Raw genomic sequence first — 23,081 nt, forward strand, 5'->3', positions numbered from 1 at the left:
TAAATATAAAGGTAACAGGAGGGTGAAACATTGAATCGGGTCAAAATGACCCAAAGGCGGGGGGAGGGTGTAATATTGATTCGGGTCAAAATGACCCTAAGGCAACACAAGGGTTAAAAGAAGAGCAGCTATAAGACTGAGACATCGCCCCACCACGTTCAGCTCTCCACACCGTGACCCACTGTGTTCAAGCTGCTGGACTGACTGGGCTGCATGCGCGCCTGTCTCGCGCGCTACTGGTGGGCTATGCGGCGTCACGCGCCAAAGGTGCCATGAAATGAAGAAAACTCACTTGCGCAGGGGGAAGAGCACTATTGATAAGCGTGTATGGGAACAGGATTAATTGGATTATTAGCCTCCTCGTCTAAAATGGCCAAAAATACATCTCTTTATTTTAGAATTGTCGAGGGCAGGAACCTCCCAGCCAAAGACGTGTAAGTAATATCGGAATGGCATGTGTTTCTGTCAAGTCTTATGTCTTGTATTGTATATCGTCTCAACACGGTTGAATAGATCTGTAGCTATCAGTTTGATTAGATGAGAGAAAAGTCAATCTATATTTGAAAGGCCAATTTATGGTACGTTGTCTCATGTGCATTATGTTAATTGAAGGAATTAGAGGTGAATCATGTCTGCTCGAATTGACCTTAGCATAAGTAAATGTAAATTACATCACATTAAGTTGACCATAGGCACATTTACCATGCTAAACTGTCATGTTGTCATATATTTTTCTTGTCATCTTAAGCTCTGGAACCAGTGATCCATACTGCATTGTAAAAGTTGACAATGAAGTTGTGGCCAGGTGAGTTCTCTGTGATTATAAATGAAGATCTGCAGTATATGTACTTGACAAGAATATTGTTGGATAGCTAAAGGTAGAGAATGCGTGTTGCTTCCAGTCAGATTGCTCATCTGTCATCTCAGCTGGAATATTTGCAGTATAGGTTACTTTTCTGGCTGGGGTCCCTCAACTCTGCACACGTAAACCCGAGTGTCATTTGTATGATCAGGGCGTTGGTGCCCACAGCGTGGCTCATCAAGATAACCTGATACGACTCCGTCCTTTAAAACACCCGCAGGTAACCATGGAGAGGGTGCATCAATTATTGCATTGAGCTCCTGGTGTAACTAAGGAGAATGCTGGAAGCTGGCTCAGAGGTGTTTTCAGTTTAAGTGCTGATTGATGATGATTTCTTCCTCCAAAGTATTCAAGGCTATTTGATACCAATCCAGCTTTTTAAATGAAATGTCTGATGTGTGAAAGAACAGACATGGGGTGAATGCAATGGCTATTGATCCATCTGGTATGTTACAGACAACTGCACCATGATTCACTGCAGACACTCACTAGTTATCTGAGTGTTCCTTGCCAACTAGATGAGGTGGCTGGTAGATTTTGGTGGGAAATAACGCGTACAGTACAAACAGAAAGGTTGATTATGATGGTTGACTGATGAAAGCTAAGATTTCCTCTAAGATAGGGTATATTCTTTAAAATCCTCATTAACAATACAATCTATGATAAATACAGAAATAAATATTTTTCTCAAATCCTTTCTTTAAATAATATACACATATTTTTCTCTAAAAATGTATTTTTACTTAGATGGTGTAATATTGGCAAAATAATAATTCAATAATAATATCTGACCAGACATTCAGCGCCAACTTTCTGTACTTTTGGTATTTAGTGTTATGGGCACATTTCTAATAAATAAAAAATAGTATTGAGGTTCTATACACATCCCTGCTTGTTAGGAGGACCTATGATAAAAGATAATAAATCATAAAAGGCCCACATTTGTTCTTTTATCCTCTTCCATAATTAATCCTGGGGTCCAAAACCCCAGTATTTCTTTTAAATATGACTGGATCTGACTAACCTCAGGTAGTGTGGGTGGGTAAGTGAGGGCTTATACTGCTGGCACATTTATAATAATCTCTGACTCCTGCTGTTACTCTGCTGGTGTCTATTGTTGCATACATTACATTACACGTCATTTAGCAGACGCTTTTATCCAAAGCGACTTACAATAAGTGCATTTCAACCTAGAGTACAAACCAAGAACAACAAGAACACAGGAAGCAACACTTCCTCAACTCAGTCGAACCACAAAAGCACCACATATAAGTGCCAAGATAAGTGCCATCCCAGTGCCACTGAAATGCAAATCTGTGTTTTAATCCAGATATAGTCGGAAAAGATGTGTTTTCAGTCTCAGGCGGAAGATGTAGAGACTTTCTGCTGTCCTGATGTCAGTGGGGAGCTCATTCCACCACTGAGGAGCCAGGACAGCAAACAGTCTGGATACATTCACTTGATGTGTTTCTGCGTACGGTCTGATCAGTACGCATGTGAAACCTCTCTTTTCAGGACGGCCACAGTGTGGAAGAACCTCAGTCCTTTCTGGGGTGAAGAGTACACGCTGCACCTCCCGATGGGGTTCCATTCACTCTCTTTTCATGTCATGGACGAAGACACAATTGGGTAACACTGTCATACAAAGCTGTATCAAAATGATTCCACATCTCGACCGACGGAGTTTTCCATATGATTTATAGTCCTTCAAGCCATGACTGTTTGCTTAAGTTGTCTCACGAATGACTCAACATGATCCTTAAAAAATTAATATGTTTTGGGAAAAAGACTCTGAGCTTTGAATAAACAAACATCATCCGACAGATGGTCGCCCATTCTGAGTGATTTGAAGTTTTTTCCACCAGTCCTGTAATCAGTCTGTCTTCAAATTCCCCTCATTTAAAATGTTCAATAGCTTCCATTTGATAATCTCTTTTATCTTTCCTTCTTTCGACAGCCATGATGATGTTATCGGAAAGATAATTCTGAGCAAAGAAGCCATTGGATCTCAAGCTAAAGGTACGACTGCACACATCTATCACAGGATGGGTGCACACTCATAGGTTAAACACACATGGCTTCCCAGGACCTAAGGGTCTGAGCGCAGCCTTTTTTAGACGGTGACTCTGGGAACGTTTCTCACTGCTCTATCGCACATTTCATGTGATTTTCTTACATTCAATTAAGAGTTGAGTTGAACTGTGGAAACTTGCATTCACATTGATTTGTGCATTATACTGACGACGATCCTTGTGTTTGTCTTCATGAACTGGTTTCAAACTTACCTTTAGTGATGAAGCACAAAATATTGAATGTCGGGATGAAGTTGCAGTTTAAAGTTTAATTAGATTGCTCAGTGTTTACCAGGGAATGCTTGCTGCATATTGATGCGTCTCTCCTGGGAGCCACCTGCCGTGGCCTTCACTCACGTGATTCATTTCTACATGGCGATACACTGAGTCAGTTAGTTAAACATAGAAATACTCTCCAGGTCTGTCCTTGACATTATACCCTCGCTTATGTTGGGTGTTTCTGAAATTATAAAACAGAATATATTCAATGTGACATGACGGACTATCAAGGACATATATTCCCATGGTCATATACTCCTGTGATCCAGCCCATTCACTTGTGTCCTCTTTGCTGGATATTTTGGTTTTGATCTTTTCTTTGACTCATTTGAGTTCTCCTTTGAATTCCTGCTCTACTCTAAAGAGGACATCCTGGGCTTTCCAATGATGCCACATATGTAGGGGTGGGATGATGACAACTTCCTCTATCTTCTGACACAAGATCAGCCAGCACTTTTTAGGGAAAGTCAAAAGTCAAATATTGCTTAATTGTTATCTTTTTTACTATGATAATCACACATTTTATTGTTTATTAACATGTCACGAATGATATATTTAGATCTGAAACCATTTAAGTTATTTGTTTTTTAAGTAATAGTCATTTTACGAATGTCAATTATTGTGGACATCTGGGCAACATGTATGTATTTAATGACTCAGCATTTGGTATGAGGTGTACAAAATGCATGATATTACTCTACATTTCCAGGAATATCACAGCTAAAATTAAAACCTGAAAATAATAAATGAAGAACAATAAAGAATGATCAACAAAAGAGTGGTTTAGGTAATCCAAATGAAAATAAACATATCTGTTCTAAGTTATTTCTGCACATAAGATGTTCAGTTTTAATGAAACATGTCCTACCATCCTTCAACCAACAAGCAAAACCATCCAGATGGATGAATGATTTAGTTTAATAATCAACTTGAATGTATTATTGGTTTAATATCACTCTACAGCCATAATTTGTTAGTTTATCTTCTTTATTGTTCTGTCTTTTCACACGAGCATTGTGCTGAGGTCCACGACAGAGGACATGCTGTAAAATTTAAAATGAAAATAATTTTCAAAATGTTAAAATCGTAAGATGTTTATTTAATTCTAAATAGGTAAGAAATCACAAACAATCTGAAGTTGGAAGACACTTTTTCTCTCAGTTCTCAGGAGGATATCATCTAACTGCTTGTTCCCCCACCCTTTGACAATCTAAATCCTCCCCCAAAAAGCTAAATAATTTAATATAATGTATCTTGAATCTTGAATTTAGTGATTAATTGACTAAAGAATCGGTTAATTAATCAATTTGACAATCAACAGAAAACTGTTTATTGGAAAAAATATCATTTGCATCCTTAGTCTTTCTGTTTTGTTATCCCCTCTTAATGTTTGAGAGGAGTTCTGTTTTCATGAATGATGTCTCTGGTCAGGACTAGATAGCTGGTTGAACCTGACGAGGGTCAACCCCGATGAAGAAGTCCAGGGAGAAATCCATCTGAGCCTGGAGCTACTGAAAGTTACAGAGAAGATCAGCCTGCGATGTCAAGTCATCGAAGCCAGGTAACACCCGCGTGTGCTTTAAACCCTGCCTGTAGCACTGATGTGAGGGGAAATTATTTCTCAATTGAAGATACCAATGGACAGCAATGGCCTAACTGTTAGAGTAGCAGGCTTGCGACCAGAACGGCTGGTAGACTCTAAAAGCATGTCTCCTGTTACCTGTTCTGCAAATTGAATTATAAGCAAAGAAAAGCAGCTGAAACTTTCCACTCGACCTCATTCCCTCAAACTTGATTCACATTCATCTGAGCATTTGAATAACAGAGTGTCAAGCTCAGATTGACATTGCTCATTAATGCCCTGCCTGAGAGGAAGAGATTGTAGCCTGAGACACACAGATGGGGCAAGGAGTGGTGCGATAGTGGCAGGATGACTCAGGAGGAGAGTGTGGAAGCCTGCGGGTCGATGATGAGATGTCAGCACAGAAACACGGGTGGCGTTGCCAGCTTTTCAGCGACAGTAATGTAACTTGTGTTTAAAGACCAGTTTAATCATTTTAAACTACATAGATATGTGTTAGTTTTACCACTTGCAACTACATTTACACTTCGATGAGCCTTTCAAATGTATTGATCTGTTGTCTTTTGTACTCGTGATGCCCGCAGAGACTTGGCTCCAAGAGATATTTCTGGAACCTCTGATCCTTTTACAAGAGTTATTTTCAACAACCACAGTGCAGAGACCTCGGTGAGCTCTAAGTGCGTGCATGTGCACTATGTATTGATTTCAGTGCAGCCGGAGATGCATGCTCTGCTATTGTAATTGATGGTTGTTTGGTTGTCTGTCATTTTATTTGACGAGTGTACGCATGTGCAAAGTGTTCGGAACTCCTAACAGCCCCACCCTCTGGTTTGTAGATTATCAAGAAGACCCGTTTCCCTCACTGGGGAGAGACCCTGGAGATGGAGTTAGGTCTAGAAGAGCTGAGTGAGGAGGGAACTGTCAATGTGGAGGTCTGGGACTGGGACATGGTGGGCAAGAATGACTTTCTGGGAAAGGTGAGGATGCAATAATTATGTAGTATGGCGTCTTTTGATATATTTCATGTTGTGATCACAAAATGTGCTTTACCTGGAAGCAAGGAGTTTCCCACCAAAATAGGAATTACATTTAAAATGGTTGTTTTCCCCGTCTGATATTGTATCTTTGTTTATTCTTTCTTCCCACAGGTAGAAATCCCTTTCGCTTGTTTGCACAAGACACCTCTGTTGGAGGGCTGGTTTCGGTTGCTTCCCTTGGGAAACAATGAGGCTGATTCTGGGTGAGGAGTATCGGAGTTCTTGTTTGTCCAATGTGGTGAATGTGTGTGTTTGCATAACTGAGAAAAGCATCTCTGACATTTTTTTAAAGATATTGAGCAGCAATCAGTGTTTTAAAATGCACTCAAGAAAGGTATTTGTCTGGAACACTACCTCATGATAAGACCAAGGTGTGCTGAAAGTCTCCTTTTTCTGGGTTCTGTGATATTCTCCTCTGTTGCCAGTGGCAAACTGGGAGCGCTGCGTCTGAAGGTGCGTTTGGTGGAGGACCGGATCTTGCCATCTGTGTACTATCAGCCCCTCATTCACCTTCTGGTGGAGTCAGTCATCTCCCCTACAGAGGTCAGGATCACGATGCTGTTTTTAGTAGTGATATGCATTTGACTCCATCACACTTCGCTAAATCTACGTTGGCTTTAAGGCCAACAGAAACTCTCCTTGCACATATTAGGAGTGTTTCGTGACCTGATCTTTCTTCTCCCCAGGTGGAGGATAGCAGTGCTCTGACCATGCTGGAGGAGGTGAACACGGTCGAGAGCCGACAGGACGTGGCGATGACCCTGGTGAAGATTTACCTGGGCCAGGGCCTGGTGGTGCCCTTCCTGGATTACCTCAACACACGGGAGGTCAACCACACCAGTAAGGTTCAAGGAACTACATCAAAACTGTTTCAGAGGTTCGATCGTGGTCAGTCTGAACCTTTACCGAGTGAAACGGCGGATATGCAGAGATATCTAGTTCAAAACATGACATAATAAACACGCCTAAACAGATTTAACTCTGTTAGTCAGTATTTGTATTAGTCAGAGAACCCTTCTGAGGGATGCTTCTATTTAAACTCTGAATCAACATCAAGGTCTCTGAACGTTTGAGTTCTATGTGTGGGCGGCTCAAGTCTACCAGCACTATATTTTCCACCCTGACGCCAATTATTTACTTACCCAACATTCTTTTCATGGCTTCTCTGTTGTATGTATTAATCACGTTTTTGCCCCCACACCACACGCATAGCAAATTCACACAGAGTTGCGCTCTGGTCTTTGGGTTTGGTTTAGTTGGTGTAGTTCGAGGTAATAAGCATAGTGCCTATGTTACCATAGCAACTCCACATGATCCGAACGGTAACTGCTTGGTCAGGAATAGATGTCGCAAGCAGCCTGACATTAAAATTGGGCACTAGAGTAAAGAAAAGGACAAGTACTGTCCGCCGACTGGGTTGTCATCAAAACCCCACATTTCTCCACATGTTCGGATCTTTAAAACTAAAATATTCTACCTGGCAACCCAATCTTGTCACTGTGAATATTTACCTATCGTCACCTTTAAGGATTTATATAATGTTCCAGTACGGTCAGTGGCCCCTTCGTTGTGAAGCTGGGCTCTGTGTATCTAAAGCAGATTAATTATTAGCCGATAAGCGTATGCCAAACAGGAAAAAAACATAGAGATCTAAATCAAGTTGATTATGCGCCTGATGGGAACATTTATATTTTGCCTTACTACACTCATTTGAAGCTTTTAATACAGTGGACTGACAACAGTAGAGAGAGGATTTTTTTTCAATCAAAAGCTATGTGGAGATTATTACCTTCGCATTGAAAATGCGGAAGGTTATGTTTTGATCGCCATTTATTTATTTATTTATTTGTATGCGTGTTACTCGCATAACACAAAAAGTATTAAACCGAATCGCATGCAATTTGGTGGGATGATTGGTTATTATCCGGGGACCATTTGTTATATTTTGGGATCAATCGGGTCAAAGGTCAAGGTCATGAAAAGGTCAAAATCTTCTTTTTACCATAGCACGGTCAATTTTTATCCAATTGGCATGCAACTAATGCCAAAATGTTCATAATTCAATGCCCAATCTTGTGATATGCGAAGGTATGCGCTCTACCGAGTGCCCATTCTAGTTAAATTATGTTATCATTTTCTAAAAACCTAATCAATCTCTTTTCTGTTTTGCTCTCATAGCTGATCCAAACACTTTATTCCGCTCCAACTCCCTTTCCTCCAAGGCCATGGAACAATTCATGAAGGTGCATTAATGTATCTGTTGTTTTATTTTATCAGGAATTGTAATGATTGTCAGGATGTATTGTTCTGTTGTTACTGTGAGTTAAAGCATGATTTGACTGTTAATTATTTCTAATACTTTGGCCAATTTGTGCTATTTTCTTCCTTCATGTTTCCTATCTCTATTAAATTAATCTACTGGATTAGATGCATGTTGTATGGTCCCTTGCGGCATTATGCTGTACCTTGTTTACTCTTTGTAATATGTATATTTACACAACTAGATGTATTCAACATCTGGTATTGCTTTGCTGTCAGGCTGTTGGCATGCTGTATCTCCATGAGGTGCTGAAGCCCGTCATCAACCGCATCTTTGATGAGAAGAAGTATATTGAGCTGGACCCATGTAAGATTGATCTGAACCGCACAAGGTAAAATAGACCATGATTCAATGTTTCACCCTCCTGTCGCCTTCGGGTCAATATGACCCGATTCAATGTTTAACCCTCCTGTTACCTTTATATTTACTAACATATTTTACCCTTGAGGTCAATATGACCCCAGCTATTAAAATCTCCAGAAAATTATTAGAATTAATATTGTTTTCCAAGTTTAAGTGTGAGGTACTTTATGTTTGTTTGTTGACTCCCGAAAGAACACCGACATTAAACATTGAATCGGGTCAAATTGACCCGAAGACGACACAAGGGTTAAGCCACACATGAGTGTGGGTTGTAGGTTCATACGTGTTAAAATATGTGTTAAAATGTCCAAATGGAAAAGCTGCCCACTTCCTTTCCACTTCACCCCAGAGAGAAAGACCTCAATGTGATATCGTGAAAGGAATGTAAAAAGGGGGATGACTGTTGCTTGGCAACTGCTATGCGCCCCCTGAGATGTCCGTCGAGGATCTAATGTGCTGTCTGTCTGTCTGCAGTCGATTTACCTGCCATCACCTTGTTTGTTGTTTCCACTTGTCTATATATCTCTTTGGAAATCTTCAATTCCTCACTCACACGCACAGCATGATCTTGCATTTAATGACATAATCAGGAACAGAGGGATTGTTAGTTATATTACAAGAGGCATTGTATACTGAGTATATTTGAGAGGAAATGGCTAGTGCTTTGTCTTTGGATTGTGTATATCTGTAGTTTCCTGACACAAGGATTCAGTCATTTACGCAATCTGTCCTACTCTGGGAAGACGAATTTCATTTAAAGGTGCGGTGTCAGAGGCCGAGGTGCGGGACAGCAGTGTGGAGATACTGCAGAGTTATTTAACCAGCGTCATCGAATCCATCGTGGGCTCCGTTGATCAGTGTCCTCCCGTCATGAGAGTGGCCTTCAAACAGCTACACAAGAGAGTAGAGGAGCAATTTGCTGAACCTGAGAATGAGGTCAGTCTGGATACAAAAGCGCCGAAGAAAACAGTTGTAAAGCATTTATATAAATCTGTGGAGACATTTAATCATGAATGCATTACAATTACAGCTGTCGATATCATTTTTTACAGGATGTGAAGTATCTGGCCATAAGTGGATTCTTTTTCCTGCGTTTCTTTGCTCCTGCAATCCTCACACCTAAACTGTTCCAGCTGAGGGATCAGCACGCTGATACGCGGACAAGCAGAACGCTGCTACTGCTGGCCAAGGTACAATTTACAATGCAGACAATCATACACACACTAATATGACTAACTTATTCCAGACATCACACTAAATAGGATGTGAGGACACGTGCTGTTTGCCAAAATTGAGGATTTTTAATTTGCAAGTGTTAAACAAATAAATGTGAAGCAGGAATGCAGCGTATAATGTTTTCACTACATGTGCAGGCAGCAGTGGCTTTGTGTGCAATGATGCCCAATAACAGGTAGAGCACTGAGCCGTTCCTACCTTCTCACCTTGTGAGGTAATTACATCATGTGTTGAGTCTGAACAATCTGACCAAAGTAACTTTTGGTTTTATGTCTATATAATGTTGATGTTGTATTGATAACCTATAAATAAAGAAACATTTATGTCCCAGAGGCTAGAATCATTTATTGTGAAAAAGTAGAAACTTGTGGCAACTCAAGATCCTACACAGCACATCTCAACTCCACCAAGTATAACGTTGATAGGTATTTTCTATATCATGTAAAATATCACGGTCAAGGAGGCGAGAATGAACCACAGACAAGCAGTATCTTTGATGGCTTTTGCAAAAGGGGGAGCTCAGTCACACCTGCTCAGAGCAGTGTCGACGTCCAAGACTTCCCCCTGAGCACCCCTTTGCTTCAGCCTTTTATTGAAACCTTAACACACACATACATATCATCAAAAGGGAAGTGGAACTGCGGGCTCATCTCTTTCACTTCCATATCGTTTTCACAAGACACGTTTCCGAAGATATGTTCTTTAACCTTTGTGTGGGGTCACAGCAAAGGAGAAGCCTCTCCTGGCTGTTTAGTATTAGCTAAGGTCAGCAAGAGCATAACAGACATTTATATCCCCATCAAACGTTTAAACAATATACCTCCTCAAACATCCTGTTTCATGTGGAAATAGCTCAAATTACAAAAGGAAGACAAACTAATCTTTTTTGATGGCAAGAAAGGGACCCCTGACCATGACATAATTATAAACAGGAGTGTCATTTAGAAGAAAAGTGAACATTTGATGTTCTACCACATGTGGTTCTGTGTTTGCTGTCCATGGTGCTGAAGTGCTGTTGCCATGGGTCCTCTATAGAGAAAGAGAACATGCTATTTTTACCTCTGTGCCACGACGAGACTGCGGTTCAAAGCGGCGCATCAGAGAGGGGTGTCGAGAGGGGCTTCCTCCTCTCCCTAGGACAGGTGTGGGCCGGACAAAGGGCCTCTCAGCATGCCTGGCCTCAGGGACCCTTTTGATCTCCGACTTTGAGATATGCAATCACTCACACTGAGTTCAGTCAGTTGCTGGGGATTTGATGTGCTGAAGATGTGACCGTTGAGTGGAAGTTGTGTCTTTGGTCACCAGGCGTTGCAAAGCGTCGGGAACTTGGGCCTTCAGCTGGGTCACGGAAAGGAGCAGTGGATGGCGCCTCTACATCCCATCATTCTTCGCAGTGTGGCGTCCGTCAAAGACTTCCTGGACAAGTTGATTGATATCGATCATGACATTGGTAAGGATGACGACAGTAAACGCACACCAGCTGCTCGTGAGCAGCTCCCAGCTGCTATCAGGATTAAGCAAAACAATACTGTCGTGGTGAAATATTCATAACTAGCTGGAAGACTAGAAAAGAAGTGACATAATTAATGAGCTGGCAGGGAGCGGGAGTGAGAAGCCGAAGGCGTTGGTACACGCCACACTGGTTACCCAACATGTTCCGGGCTGCTTTCTTACTGTCGTGTGTCAGAGAGGCTGTTGTTGTGAAACTTCGTCCCCCTCTGATATATCATGTTTCAGCCGCCTCCGGCACACCACACCCACTCTTTTCCCTTAAAGGCCAGTTTGACATTTAATGCTCTTCATGTGGATTTGTTGGACAGACATGGAGGCTTGTTCTGCCTCTTTGAAGCCGTCCTTCACGTGGCGATGAAGGAGGCTGAGCTACCAACGATGGCGAATGGAAGAAAGTGAAGACTCGAACACGCTAAAGCGTGTGCGTTGCAAAGTGTTTCTTTACATTCTCCGTTTCAAAGTATTTCATCTTCATTCTGCAGTGTCTGAGGTGCCACAGAGGGCTGTATTCATGCCCTCTGTGACCGTGAAAGAGGGATACCTCCACAAACACAAGGCAGAGGGACCACAACTGCTATCCCGCTTTGCCTTCAAGAAACGCTACTTCTGGTTGACAAGTGAGACGCTGTCCTACGCCAAGACGTCTGATTGGCGGGTTAGTCCTGAACCAGTAGGTTATATTGTTTATATTTATATATGTTTATCTACTTTACTCGCCATTGTGGAAACCAAGCCATTGTTTCATGTTTTTCCATCTTCTTCCTGTGTAGCTTCGTACTGTTCTTGAATCCGTCTTCCGCTGTGCCATCTGGACCAAAACACTCGTGACGTCAGCCAGATAGAAGCCTATTTATTCCCCTTTTCTTGTATACCAGCCAAAAATAGATTTAGTAAACTTTGAATCCAAGTCACGTGAAAGTGAATCATCCATTATTAGACGCTGATATGCCCTCTGATGATGAATGAATCATTGCGTCGACCCTTTTACCTACGCTTATCAACTCATAAAAAGAGGAAACATTTCAGTCGTCCCCGGCTCTCTTTATTGTATTCATGTTGATCTCCTTGTGAGAACATCATTCGTAATATTACCATGTGGTGCCTAACCTTGTGATAATGATCTCCTCTCATTCACCAGCCAGAGAGAGGGAGACGGAGAGGGGAGCAGGCTCGAGCCCAATAAAAAGCTCCCTCTTTGAGCCAGTCCCGGCTTTGTGTGACTGGAATAAAGGCGAGGGGTAATTGAAGGCTGTGGATATTCATGCTAACATTGCAAATCAGATTGCAGACAATGTCCTGGCCCCTTTCCTCAATGTTGGAGCACTCCAGTCTCAGTGAAGCGAGCTCCTACTGGAAGTGGCTGATTTACACTTTGAAGTGGCCTTTCCTGCGATGCTGATTTTAATCTTCCCTTCCTCCTAGTCTCGCATGGTTCATCCTAATCTAATAACTAAGCCTAATGTGTGCAAAGTATCTCAGTATCAGATACTGCTCCATTAATGTGCCATGTGATCAAATGTTATCTCACTTAAACCTCCGTGGAGACGCACTCCTCAAGCATGACCCATCCTTATCAGCCTGCATACTTGTGTTCATTGGTGTTGTGGTTTGTGGCTGAATTGTTGCAGGTGCGCTCCTCAATCCCTATTCTTTGCGTGTGTGCCGTGGAGAGGGTGGATGAAAATGCCTTTCAGCAGCAGAATGTAATGCAGGTCGTCACCCAGGACAACGACGGGCAGCTGCACACCATGTACATCCAATGCAAGGTGCTTCGGTCCCGACACCAGTCAGTCACCAACAAAGTTCTTGACCTTTTTCAGTTTGCCACGGAAATGCTTTTTCTTGAATCGGTGCAGATCAAAACTCATTTATTTTTCCACCACTTTCTTGACACTTGGCTGTCATACAGAACATTTAAGATACAACACTGCACACAGTTGTGATGTTCACCTCCCCTTTCTTCTCTATTTTCTGCAGCTGGTTTGAGGTTTGGACAGTTTTGCTCAAAAGTGACATAAAAAGGAAATTATAAACAGAACAAAATTAACTACTTTTTAGATGGTAGTCTGGACTGAAAGGAATACGTTAACATTTCGGGAATATATCTTTCTTTCTTGAGAGTTAGATGAGAACATTGTTACCACCCTAATGTCTTTACGCAACTACGCTGACGATGCATTCGTTCTAACTCCGGCATGTTTACATCTTGCATTTTTATATTCATGTGCATTTACGTGCTCTGTCCCAAACAAATAAACGCATTGATGAATACATATTAGTTAGTTTGGGAAGGCATATATATTGTATACACAAAGCATGTGATTTAATTGACCATTTACTTTTGTTTAGACTTTAATAGACCACCAAATGGTCTAGACTCTAATGGTTCATGGTATATTTGTGTGTGTGTGTAGAATGTCAATGAGCTGAACCAGTGGCTGTCAGCAATCAGGAAAGTCATCATCTACAATGAGCGCATGCTGCCCTCTTTCCACCCGGGGGCGCATCGCAGTGGCAAGTGGACCTGCTGCCTGCAGGCGGACCGTGCTGGTAATCAAGCTTTCATCACTTCTTATAGCCTCACACACTTTGAAATCCTTCTCTTGGAACTCGGGATGTAGTGTAACTATCTACATTTATTTTGAATTACAACTACACGTCCCCCAGAAGGACCATCAGGAATTGAAATAATCGCAGCATTGTTTACATAACATACATTATTTCCTTCCTGGTAAACTTATTTGTAGATGGCTTCAAAGAGAAAATGAGCCTCTGTTGATCTATATTTTATGACAAACCTCTACATTTGTAGCTGCCATGTGGAGAAGAAGCTCTGAGAATCATAACACGATTATTTTTAGTCGCTGTCTAAAAGCTACATCTGATTAAATTGCTCATATATTGGTTTTCAGAGTCCTGAGCAACATACAGTGGAAAGTATTCAGACCCCTTTAAAATGTTCACTCTTTGTTTCATTGCAGCCATTTGCTAAAATCAAAAAAGTTCCTTTTATTTCTCATTAATGTACACTCAGCACCCCATCTTGACAGAAAAAAACAGAAATTTAGAATTCTTTGCAGATTTATTAAAAAAGAAAAAACTGAAATATCAAATAGTCATAAGTATAAGGGGTCTGAATACTTTCCATACCCACTTTATATGCTTCATCAGTCGGTGTCATTATTACATGTGTTCCCTGGATAATATTATCTGCTAGGGAGTGCCACCATGGCTATTCGTATTAAAAGTGTCAACATTTGTATTACCATGAGACCTCTGTCAAATTGGCAAGTTGAATGATATGTAATGTGTGAGGTTCGATACAAGGCTGGCTCTCAGTTCCAGGCTGCAGTAGAACCCACTCTGCTGTGACACTGGGTGACTGGAGTGACCCGCTGGATCCTGATGGAGAGACACAGACCATATACAAGCAGCTTCTCCAGGGCAGAGACAAACTCAGGTCGGTGGCAAAAACACAGTCTGTAAACTTCCCCAGCTAGGGTGCAGTTCATTTACTGCACACTAGAGGTCCAGGTTGCAACACAGGAATGCACTGCCCTGCAAAGACAACATAGTCAGTGATAATAAGATTCATATTTCAGGAAAAAATATGTAGAGATGCCAGACGCTGATCAGACATCCAGCAAAAGAGAACCGATCAACTCTGACATCCACCCAGGTGAGGCTGCATCCAACCTGTACATGTTCTGCCATGGTGGAAGGATTTTTTAATGAATGTGCATAGCCTTGTGTTGTCATTGTGACTATCTATTTCCGCTGGATAGCGTTGTACAATTTCTGCCTCACAGATGGTGCAGAATGCAATGTTCAGCTGATGAAGGCAGGTCAGAGCACCGCTGCTCGCCTGTTGGCGGTGATAGAGGATCTGGAGCAGGCGCACGCCACCTTCCAGCGCAGAGAAAAAGGGGACGACACCAGTGTCATTCTGAACCCGTAGACTCGACACAGACACAGATTACTAATACTAATGCCTGTAAAAATCGGAGGGAATTCTGCCACTTGAAATCTTTTGTATTCTCTGAGTGCCACCGACTTCAGCAGCAGGAGGGAGAGATTAGGATACTCGATGACAAAGGGGGGCGAAGGACTTTGAAGTATGATTTGACTTTTATGTAGATAACAAGTAATCTCTTGCATGGCCTGCATCCATTTGTTGTGAAATGTGAAAAGAAGCTTTTATATTTTGAGATACTGTACAGGACCTCAGTAAGGGTCAAACATTTTTTATGCAAAAAAAGCTTGTTGTAGTGTAATCTACAATGCCTGAAGGTGTTTTGATATAGCTTTCATCAACGTTTTGTATTTTATTGAGGCAATGTATCACCATGGTCGCATTGTAGCAGTGACAATAACATTATACGTCGTATCAGTTTTTTAAAATACTGCTGCAAATGCCACAGTATAATGCTGCCTGTACAATGAGCAAACATGATATTAATTTAATTGTTGCTTTGGTCCTTTTTATACAAAACAATGTGCTTTTGTTCGGTGCTATGGCCAGTCAACTTAAATGTTTGGTTCTGATGTAATTTGCATATTTAAAAGTCCTCACATTTGATTACGCCATTACTAAAGTCATAAAGGTAATATCTACAGTACATGTTAACAATTGTCCATACATATAATAGAGGCAATAGAAGTAATCATATGAGATGTTCCCATTTGAAAGGTTTACAGGGTTTTTTTTGATTTTGGTGCCACAATATTTGGCTCACAGGTGTCAGAATATGTTTGAGAGGCCAAATTTGTTTAGAAAAAAGAAAGCACTCAAATCACGCAATTTAAAAAAAAGATAACAGACAAACGAACTGTACACAGACATGTTGCAAAGCCATTTCCCATAGAGCTCGTAGTGTTCAGTGTCTGAACTGTGGACATGTATGAGTGGCATACAAACTCTTCCTGCCATGAGATATTACACTTGGTACAAATGACCGACATGACAATCAATTTTATACATTCTTCAACTAGAGTAAACATAAGATGTCACTTACGAATGAGATATTCCCTAAATAAGGGCTTTTATTCTGAAAAAAGAAAAGAAAAACACTACTGCCTGTACTTTATTTTGCAAATATACCATGATGGTTTGTTTCAAGTGAATTGTTCATGTGAAGTAAACACAATTGCATTGTTCAGGAAACATTTAGATCAGCTTATGTCTGGTGGTATTTTCCCCCTGAAAAACAAAATGACACCTACTATTTGGTTAACTCGGGTAGAATTGAGGTACTGGAGGCAGCAATAATCATTATTCACTCAAGTCAAACGCCAATGTTTGCAACTTTGGAGGAGACGATAAAGCAAAATTAAATTCACAAATACCATTTGAGGGAATTGTGGGATTAATAATTGGGTAAACTTGCTTTCTTTACTCCAAGTCTGACGTCAGCAAATAAGATGTTGACCTGCTCGCTTATCGTAGCTGGCTGCGCAATGCAAATGTACAGAGTGTGAAATCAGACTATGAAATACAAATATTTATTACAATTGATACACGAACAGTTTTAAAAACTACAGCTTAGAAAAGGTAACAACATTGCGTGGGAACATGCGTTCATCTGCGCATGCAAGATGGAAAACAATGGATGACATTGATTATCGATCAAATTAGGGCTGGACAATGGCCAAATTATTCTATTGCAACATAACATGTTTTCGGGTAGTTCAATAAGTACATGTTCGACATGAAATAACGACTTATTATTTTGTGTAAAATAAATACATAAAAAATATAAAGTACTTATTTTCTTTTTAGATTTAATTGAGAACTTGAGTAAAAAATTAAGTGAAATTATAAAGAAAAGTACATATTTCCAGCTATAAACTATTTTCATGCATGCACACAAATATAATAGCTAGATTTAACTTAGTTTGAGCAGATTTTCTAAAAACAATTAGCTTGCCGAGTTAAGTGAAATGAAACAGTTGGGCTCGTAAACTCCTTACCCGATTGGGCAAAATAAAAGATTAAACATAGTTTTCTTTAAAGCTAGCTCAGGAGTGAGCCATCTTATAAAGTATTGTTGTTTTACCTCTGTACAGCACTTTGGTCAACTTTTGTTTGTTTTTAATGTGCTCTAAATAAACAGAACTTGAAACCTCGCTTCCTTCTCATCTCTGGTGAGTTGCACATTCACAGTGCCGACGGCGCCCTTTCGAGAAAATGGCGGCAGGTAAAGACAAAGTTTATGAGCTGACGAGCCGGTAACATTGTATTTATCTTGGAAACAGGAGTTCAGTTGGGTGGTGGTAGAGATTTGCAATTTTTGCGGTAAGTTTGAGAGCAACCAGAGAAAACCTCCATTAACTTGAGTCTTGGTTAATTGATAACTTCTGATAATTATGTATTTTTTTAAAAGGGCATGTATAAAAATGGTCTGTGGGCATGTAGATTCCTGACCTACAAGTAAAAAATAAAGGTTGAACCTTGAGTAGCCTTATTATCTATAGTTTACAGGTGCTATATGCACCCGCCATAGGTTTATGTTGTATATTCTCAGGCAGTAGAGCCAAAGCTCACTGTTGTTTTTTATTAATTTCTAACATTTCTTAGAATTCACTTATCTTTGATTAATTTTCAGGTCATAGAAGACATGGAAAATGAGATTAAAAGATAAAATATCCTGGAAAATCTTGCATTGTTCTGATATTGCTAAGAAGGAAACTTTAGGCTAACAGATAACATTAAATTGAAATATATTTTAATTGAGCAAATGTTTTTCAGGAAGTGATTCTCCACTGATAAACCATTGTGATCCTGGTGAACAGCTGATTGTACCGTAATCTAGCCATAGATATTACACTGATACTGGAGAGACAGACTAATGTAAACTAGATCCTGTTCTTCATTACGTTACATTACATGTCATTTAGCAGACGCTTTTATCCAAAGTGACTCAACCATGAGTACAAACTCAACAAGAATCAAGAAAGTAACATTTCTTCAAGAAAGTCAAACAACGTAAGTGCCATTCAAGTGTCACTGAAGTGCTGTAGCTCAGTGGGGTGAGGGGGTCGTCCTGCAAACCCAAGGTTGTCGGTTCGAACCCCTCTCTCCCCGTTAGTTGCAAGTCGAAGTGTCCTTGAGCAAGGCACTGAACCCTCAGTTGCTTCCCGGGCGCATCACTGCAGCCCACTGCTCCTTAATAACTAAGGATGGGTTAAATGCAGAGAATACATTTCGTTGCACTCTGTGCAATGACAATAGATTGAATCCAATCTGTTTTTATTCCATAATCCAGTGTGGTATAAGTAGCAGTGTGCACCTACAAGTTTAAAATTGAAATTTCACAAAAAGGTCAAAGAAGAAGGCGCCCACAAAAACAATGCTATAAGTGGAGAATTGCATAATGTTCATGAAGAAATTGACAAATAAATGCAGGATTTGGACCTTCCATAATTCCCATGAACTGTGAACACCAGTCCTCCTGTTTCAATGATGGATCGAATAATATAAAGTCATGAGAATTTTTAAACACTGCATTCATTTCAATTTAAATCATGTTGCACACTTTGAAACCATCCTTGGTATGAAATAAAAAGATATTTGGATATTTGTATTAATCATCATTTAAATACAATTACAATTGTATGAAAGAGTATTTTTAGGAATCACAAAATTATGTATTTCTGTGACATTGGCATCTGCCTGCAATCATAGGAATAGTCAGACTTTGTGTTAATTTTTTTTTAAAGAATAGCAGATAAGCTTATAGTTATAGCCTACAGCAAAAAAAAAGAAGTGTGGACTAACACTCGTAGTGTTAAAATCAACACTATGCTGGTGTTTTATATATCACCCCCCCGAGTTAAATTTTAATAACACATTTCAGTGTATTTTTAACTGATTTCTAACACTCTTGGTGTTATTAAAAACACATGCAGTAGTTTAACACACAAAATTGTGTTGTTTGCTTTTGTTGTGTGTTTGACTCTGACACTCATGTTTAATGTTACACCCCAAAACAACTCCTGGCAGGCCGTATGTACAACAACCACAAATGAAACACTTTTTTTTTAAAAAACACCAAGACCCAGAACTCACGCCTTTTTGGAGACTGATCTGTTGTTGTAATATCGATGTTGTCGTGTGTTGTCTGTCAAGGAAGAAGGACCAAAGTTTCAAGTTTCATCGTAAGACAGGTTGAACACGTTTTTCATCAAAAGCACCAACGGAGCTCGTAGCTGGCAGGGGATGAGCGTTTATCCACAATGGAGGAGAGGCATCGATTCTGTTTTTTTTGTTTCGGCAAGCAAGGATGTATGTTGTTTACTGATGCTGCAGCATGACTGAAAACACAACATGAAAAACTAGCTCAAGTTATTAGCCATGCAGGTACTTGTGCTCCATGAGTTTTATAGATCTCCAATTTGTTGAATGATGATGAGCTTCACTGGTGTCTTCTTCCCAAATAGCAAGCTTTCAACTGCTCACTGCAGTGTTCATTTAGATTGAGACGCTCAGATTAGTTGTTATTTTGCAAGCTTAAATCACTTTTTATTGGATGAGACACACATACCTTGAAAATTGATCCTCTTCCATCCAGCTGTGGGGCAAGATGGAGAAAGAGCAGCAGCAGCAGAGAAGCTGTCCCCCCGTCCTACCAGAGCAAATGAGGGCAAAAAAAATATGTATATGTATGTGTGGAAGTTGATAATAAATTAAGGATATCATGTAGCTTACGGTTTGATCACATTCTAGAAGGTTCTCCGCAGCTGTGTCAGTTGCACCAGCTCAGTTGTTGAGGAGTCAGGTGTTTTCTTTGATGACCGACCGAATGCTGCTTCCCACTTCTACAGCATCTTGGCTCTTCGGAAGCCGTCCAAGCACCAAGTCTTGATTCAGCTGTTGATCATACAGATGCCAACAATAATAAAATTAAGCAAAAAGGTGTGTTGTGATAACTACTACATCCAACCAAATTAAGGACTAGTTTAAATAAAAGTGTGCACAACTCCACAGTCCTTTGACGTCCTAAAAAAAAAAAAGAAGAAATTCAACAATATTTTAACAACACTCCATCATTTCAGTCATATCAGTCATAAACATGTTGCCAACATGTTAGCTGTCTCTGTGGTGTGTCTTAATTTCAGCTGACTCTGACTAAGGACATCTTCACCTTCACCTCCAGGTTGGTGAGCAAAGCATTTTTACATCTACTCGCAGAAGATTTTTAAAAAATTGTTGTTATAATTCAGTCTTACAAAACAAACGAAAATGGTCAGGTAACGAGAAACATCTTTTCAGATTATATGGGTATACATAAGGATATAAAAATAAAGGTTACAACTACAAAAGACAAGGCACCGTCCATATGTAAATTAAAAGAAGAGTTACATAATACAAAGCTACACAACAGCTAAAACCCTAAGTTAATTATTAATTTACACTAATAAGTTTAGTAACTTTTCTCTGGCACTCACACCACTAAATTTTATTATAGTCCAATTGGTTGGTGAGAATCATAATAAAACAATTTCTTGATATTGTGAGTAAAATGAAAAAAAACACTCTCAAGTACTCAAGTTTGCTCTTTTAGCCTCCTCTGATTAGACCTGTTTTTGACCCTGTCCATCAGAGCTCAAATCAAAACTTTCCGGAGAGACCCTGTCATTTGTTCAAAGAAATCGAAGAAAGAAAGAGAGGATGTGAGAGAAGAAGATGGAATTGAAAAGGAAAAAATCTAAAAAAAAAAAAAATAAAATAATAATAAAATCCAATGAAAAAATTGAAGAAAAAAAAAACAAAAACATTTACAAACTTTTTGGGCAATTAGATACTGATCTGTCTTTCTGTTTTTTATTTTTTATTTTTTCTTTGTTTGTCACTGTAGTCAGACAGTTTAGTACAGGAAAGAAAAAAAAAATTTAATAAAATGCATTTAATGAATCTGAAATGCTCTTGAAAAGGCCATCTCGCACAAAAGGTCTGGATTGGACTCTATCAGTTCAAGAATGTCCTCTCCACCTTCCTCCTGTCAAGTTTCATCAAATATGAAGTCATGTGAAGTTCAGCTGTGCATTGTTTTTTTTTTTTTTTTTGAAAACAAAGCATGAAAAATGACTAAAAAAAAAAAAAAAAACGGTTTATAATGATATATAATATTTATATAATATATATATAATTATATCTTGACTTAACAATTGCATTACTTGACTGTGTTGTGTTGTCACAATGTAAAAACAATACCAAAGACAAAAAAAAAAACAAAAAAAAACACCAAAAAAATCAAAAACTAAAGTTGCACTGTGTGTAGCAGCTGTAATGTTTTGCAGTTGTGGCAGAAGTGTGTAAGTCAAGTAAACAAGCAAAATAAGATAGATAAATAAATTAAAAAGTAACAAATAAGAGTAAAAGTTAAGAATGTTGTCAATATTTGCTGTATTTAAAATTCAAAAAAAAAAAAAAAAAGCAAAAAAAAAAAAACATAAAAGTGACAGACAAGAGTAAAGTAAAAAATAAAAAAAAAAATAAAAAAACCCATTAATACTATGACCTAATAGAACTATGATGGTATTATTTGTTAAAACAGCAATTGTTGTTGTTATATTGTGTTTTACATAATATGTTACTCATAAATAGTGAATTCAGAAAACAGACAAATAATGGAAACCTAGATCTCTGTGATACACTTCTGTCTGGTCACCTCTGTACAGCACATAGCTTGGAGTGGAAAAAAGAATAAAAAGACAGAAAGTAGGCAAAGAGTTATAAAACATGTCCAAGGAGTTATTAAAACAAGTAAACAGTAAGCTAATTAAGCAGTTAGCTGTTAAGAAGAGAAGAGGAGACTATATGGGCTTATTAGTTCAATTTAGTATCAATTAGGCACTCCTCTTTAGTCCCTATTTCAGTTTAGGCATATTTTAGTTATAAAGCGCCATAAACCATAAAATGCACTGCAATAAAGCGCGGTTCCGAGATGGAAAGACCGCAAAACAAGTTAGACCGTTAAAAGCAAAGCCGCGAACAGACAGTTAGTAAGCCTACCCAAAACACAGCACAGTACCTACAAAACTACCTTAGAACCTACACCAGTACCGTTAAGAAACTACCGTTAGTAAAAGCTACTCGAGAGTTAGGTAAAGCTAGCCCAACTCTCCTCGCCCTCCTGACTCGTTTTTATGTCCTGTCATGGTGGATATTTGTATTGGCATTTAAAAAATAATGTATTGCAAAATAAATTTCAAAAAAAATAAAAAATTTATTAAAAGTTAATTGAAAATAAAAATTTTTGGAAATAATTAAATTAATTATATTATTTTTTGACTTACATTATATTTCTTTGATATATTCTTCCTGGCTTATAACCAACAAACGTTTATTACTAACGTTAAGTTAGCTAGCTATCACAAAAAACACCACTAAAAATCAAAAACATTGACACAACACTACAAGATAACACACATTTTCAATATGAATGAAATAAGTGTAACAAATATAATTTGTACTTACTACCTGAAATAAATGCTCTCTTCACGACTTCGGGTTTTCCGGGAATAGAGAAAAGAACGAAACCGGATGAAAGAGCGCAACTCAACAAGAACACACTAGCTCAACTAATCCTCACCACTCTGTTTAACACTGTAAGTGCTAAAGCTGTTTACACAATCAACACGGATCAACTCAGAATTCTCAACACGAAATCACTCACAATAATTTTGCTGTGATTCGCATCAAGAAGAAAGCAAAATATATGTTCCTGCAAGATGCAGTTGTGGAAAAATCCATCAGCCTTTAACTTATAAATAATCAGTCCCTTCAGTGGTAGAATATCTTATGAGTCAAGTTTTT

General features: G+C 39.2%; 1 protein-coding gene across 3 annotated transcripts; it reads left to right on the forward strand.

Moving 5' to 3' along the window:
• Nucleotides 1-172: 172 nt before the first annotated feature.
• On the forward strand, nucleotides 173-17,389 carry LOC130196578 (rasGAP-activating-like protein 1). Of its 3 annotated transcripts, none has more exons than XM_056418843.1 (21): nucleotides 177-434; nucleotides 749-805; nucleotides 2,378-2,491; nucleotides 2,820-2,881; nucleotides 4,645-4,774; nucleotides 5,380-5,461; nucleotides 5,632-5,772; nucleotides 5,944-6,035; nucleotides 6,258-6,375; nucleotides 6,519-6,672; nucleotides 8,011-8,075; nucleotides 8,371-8,483; nucleotides 9,259-9,451; nucleotides 9,568-9,705; nucleotides 11,057-11,201; nucleotides 11,746-11,933; nucleotides 12,892-13,029; nucleotides 13,678-13,813; nucleotides 14,603-14,723; nucleotides 14,866-14,942; nucleotides 15,073-17,389. In XM_056418843.1, the coding sequence occupies exons 1-21, from the start codon at nucleotides 328-330 to the stop codon at nucleotides 15,219-15,221; spliced, it is 2,520 nt and encodes an 839-aa protein (XP_056274818.1). In that variant the 5' UTR covers nucleotides 177-327; the 3' UTR covers nucleotides 15,222-17,389. The 3 variants fall into 3 exon arrangements, with proteins under 3 accessions (XP_056274820.1, XP_056274818.1, XP_056274819.1); XM_056418844.1 differs by having other exon boundaries at nucleotides 11,746-11,918; XM_056418845.1 differs by lacking the exons at nucleotides 14,603-14,723; nucleotides 14,866-14,942; nucleotides 15,073-17,389 and having other exon boundaries at nucleotides 173-434; nucleotides 12,892-13,049; nucleotides 13,678-13,792.
• The last annotated feature ends 5,692 nt before the right edge of the window (nucleotides 17,390-23,081 follow it).

The sequence above is a fragment of the Pseudoliparis swirei genome, chromosome 7 (assembly GCF_029220125.1).
Source record: "Pseudoliparis swirei isolate HS2019 ecotype Mariana Trench chromosome 7, NWPU_hadal_v1, whole genome shotgun sequence".
Taxonomy (NCBI): Eukaryota; Metazoa; Chordata; class Actinopteri; order Perciformes; family Liparidae; genus Pseudoliparis; species Pseudoliparis swirei.

Excerpts from the sequence above, each read along its gene's own strand:
- LOC130196578 (XM_056418843.1), top strand. The coding sequence starts at position 328 with ATGGGAACAGGATTAATTGGATTATTAGCCTCCTCGTCTAAAATGGCC. Across the intron at positions 435-748 it reads AACCTCCCAGCCAAAGACGT|CTCTGGAACCAGTGATCCAT; the intron begins GTAAGTAATATC and ends TGTCATCTTAAG. Across the intron at positions 8,484-9,258 it reads ATTGATCTGAACCGCACAAG|ACGAATTTCATTTAAAGGTG; the intron begins GTAAAATAGACC and ends TACTCTGGGAAG.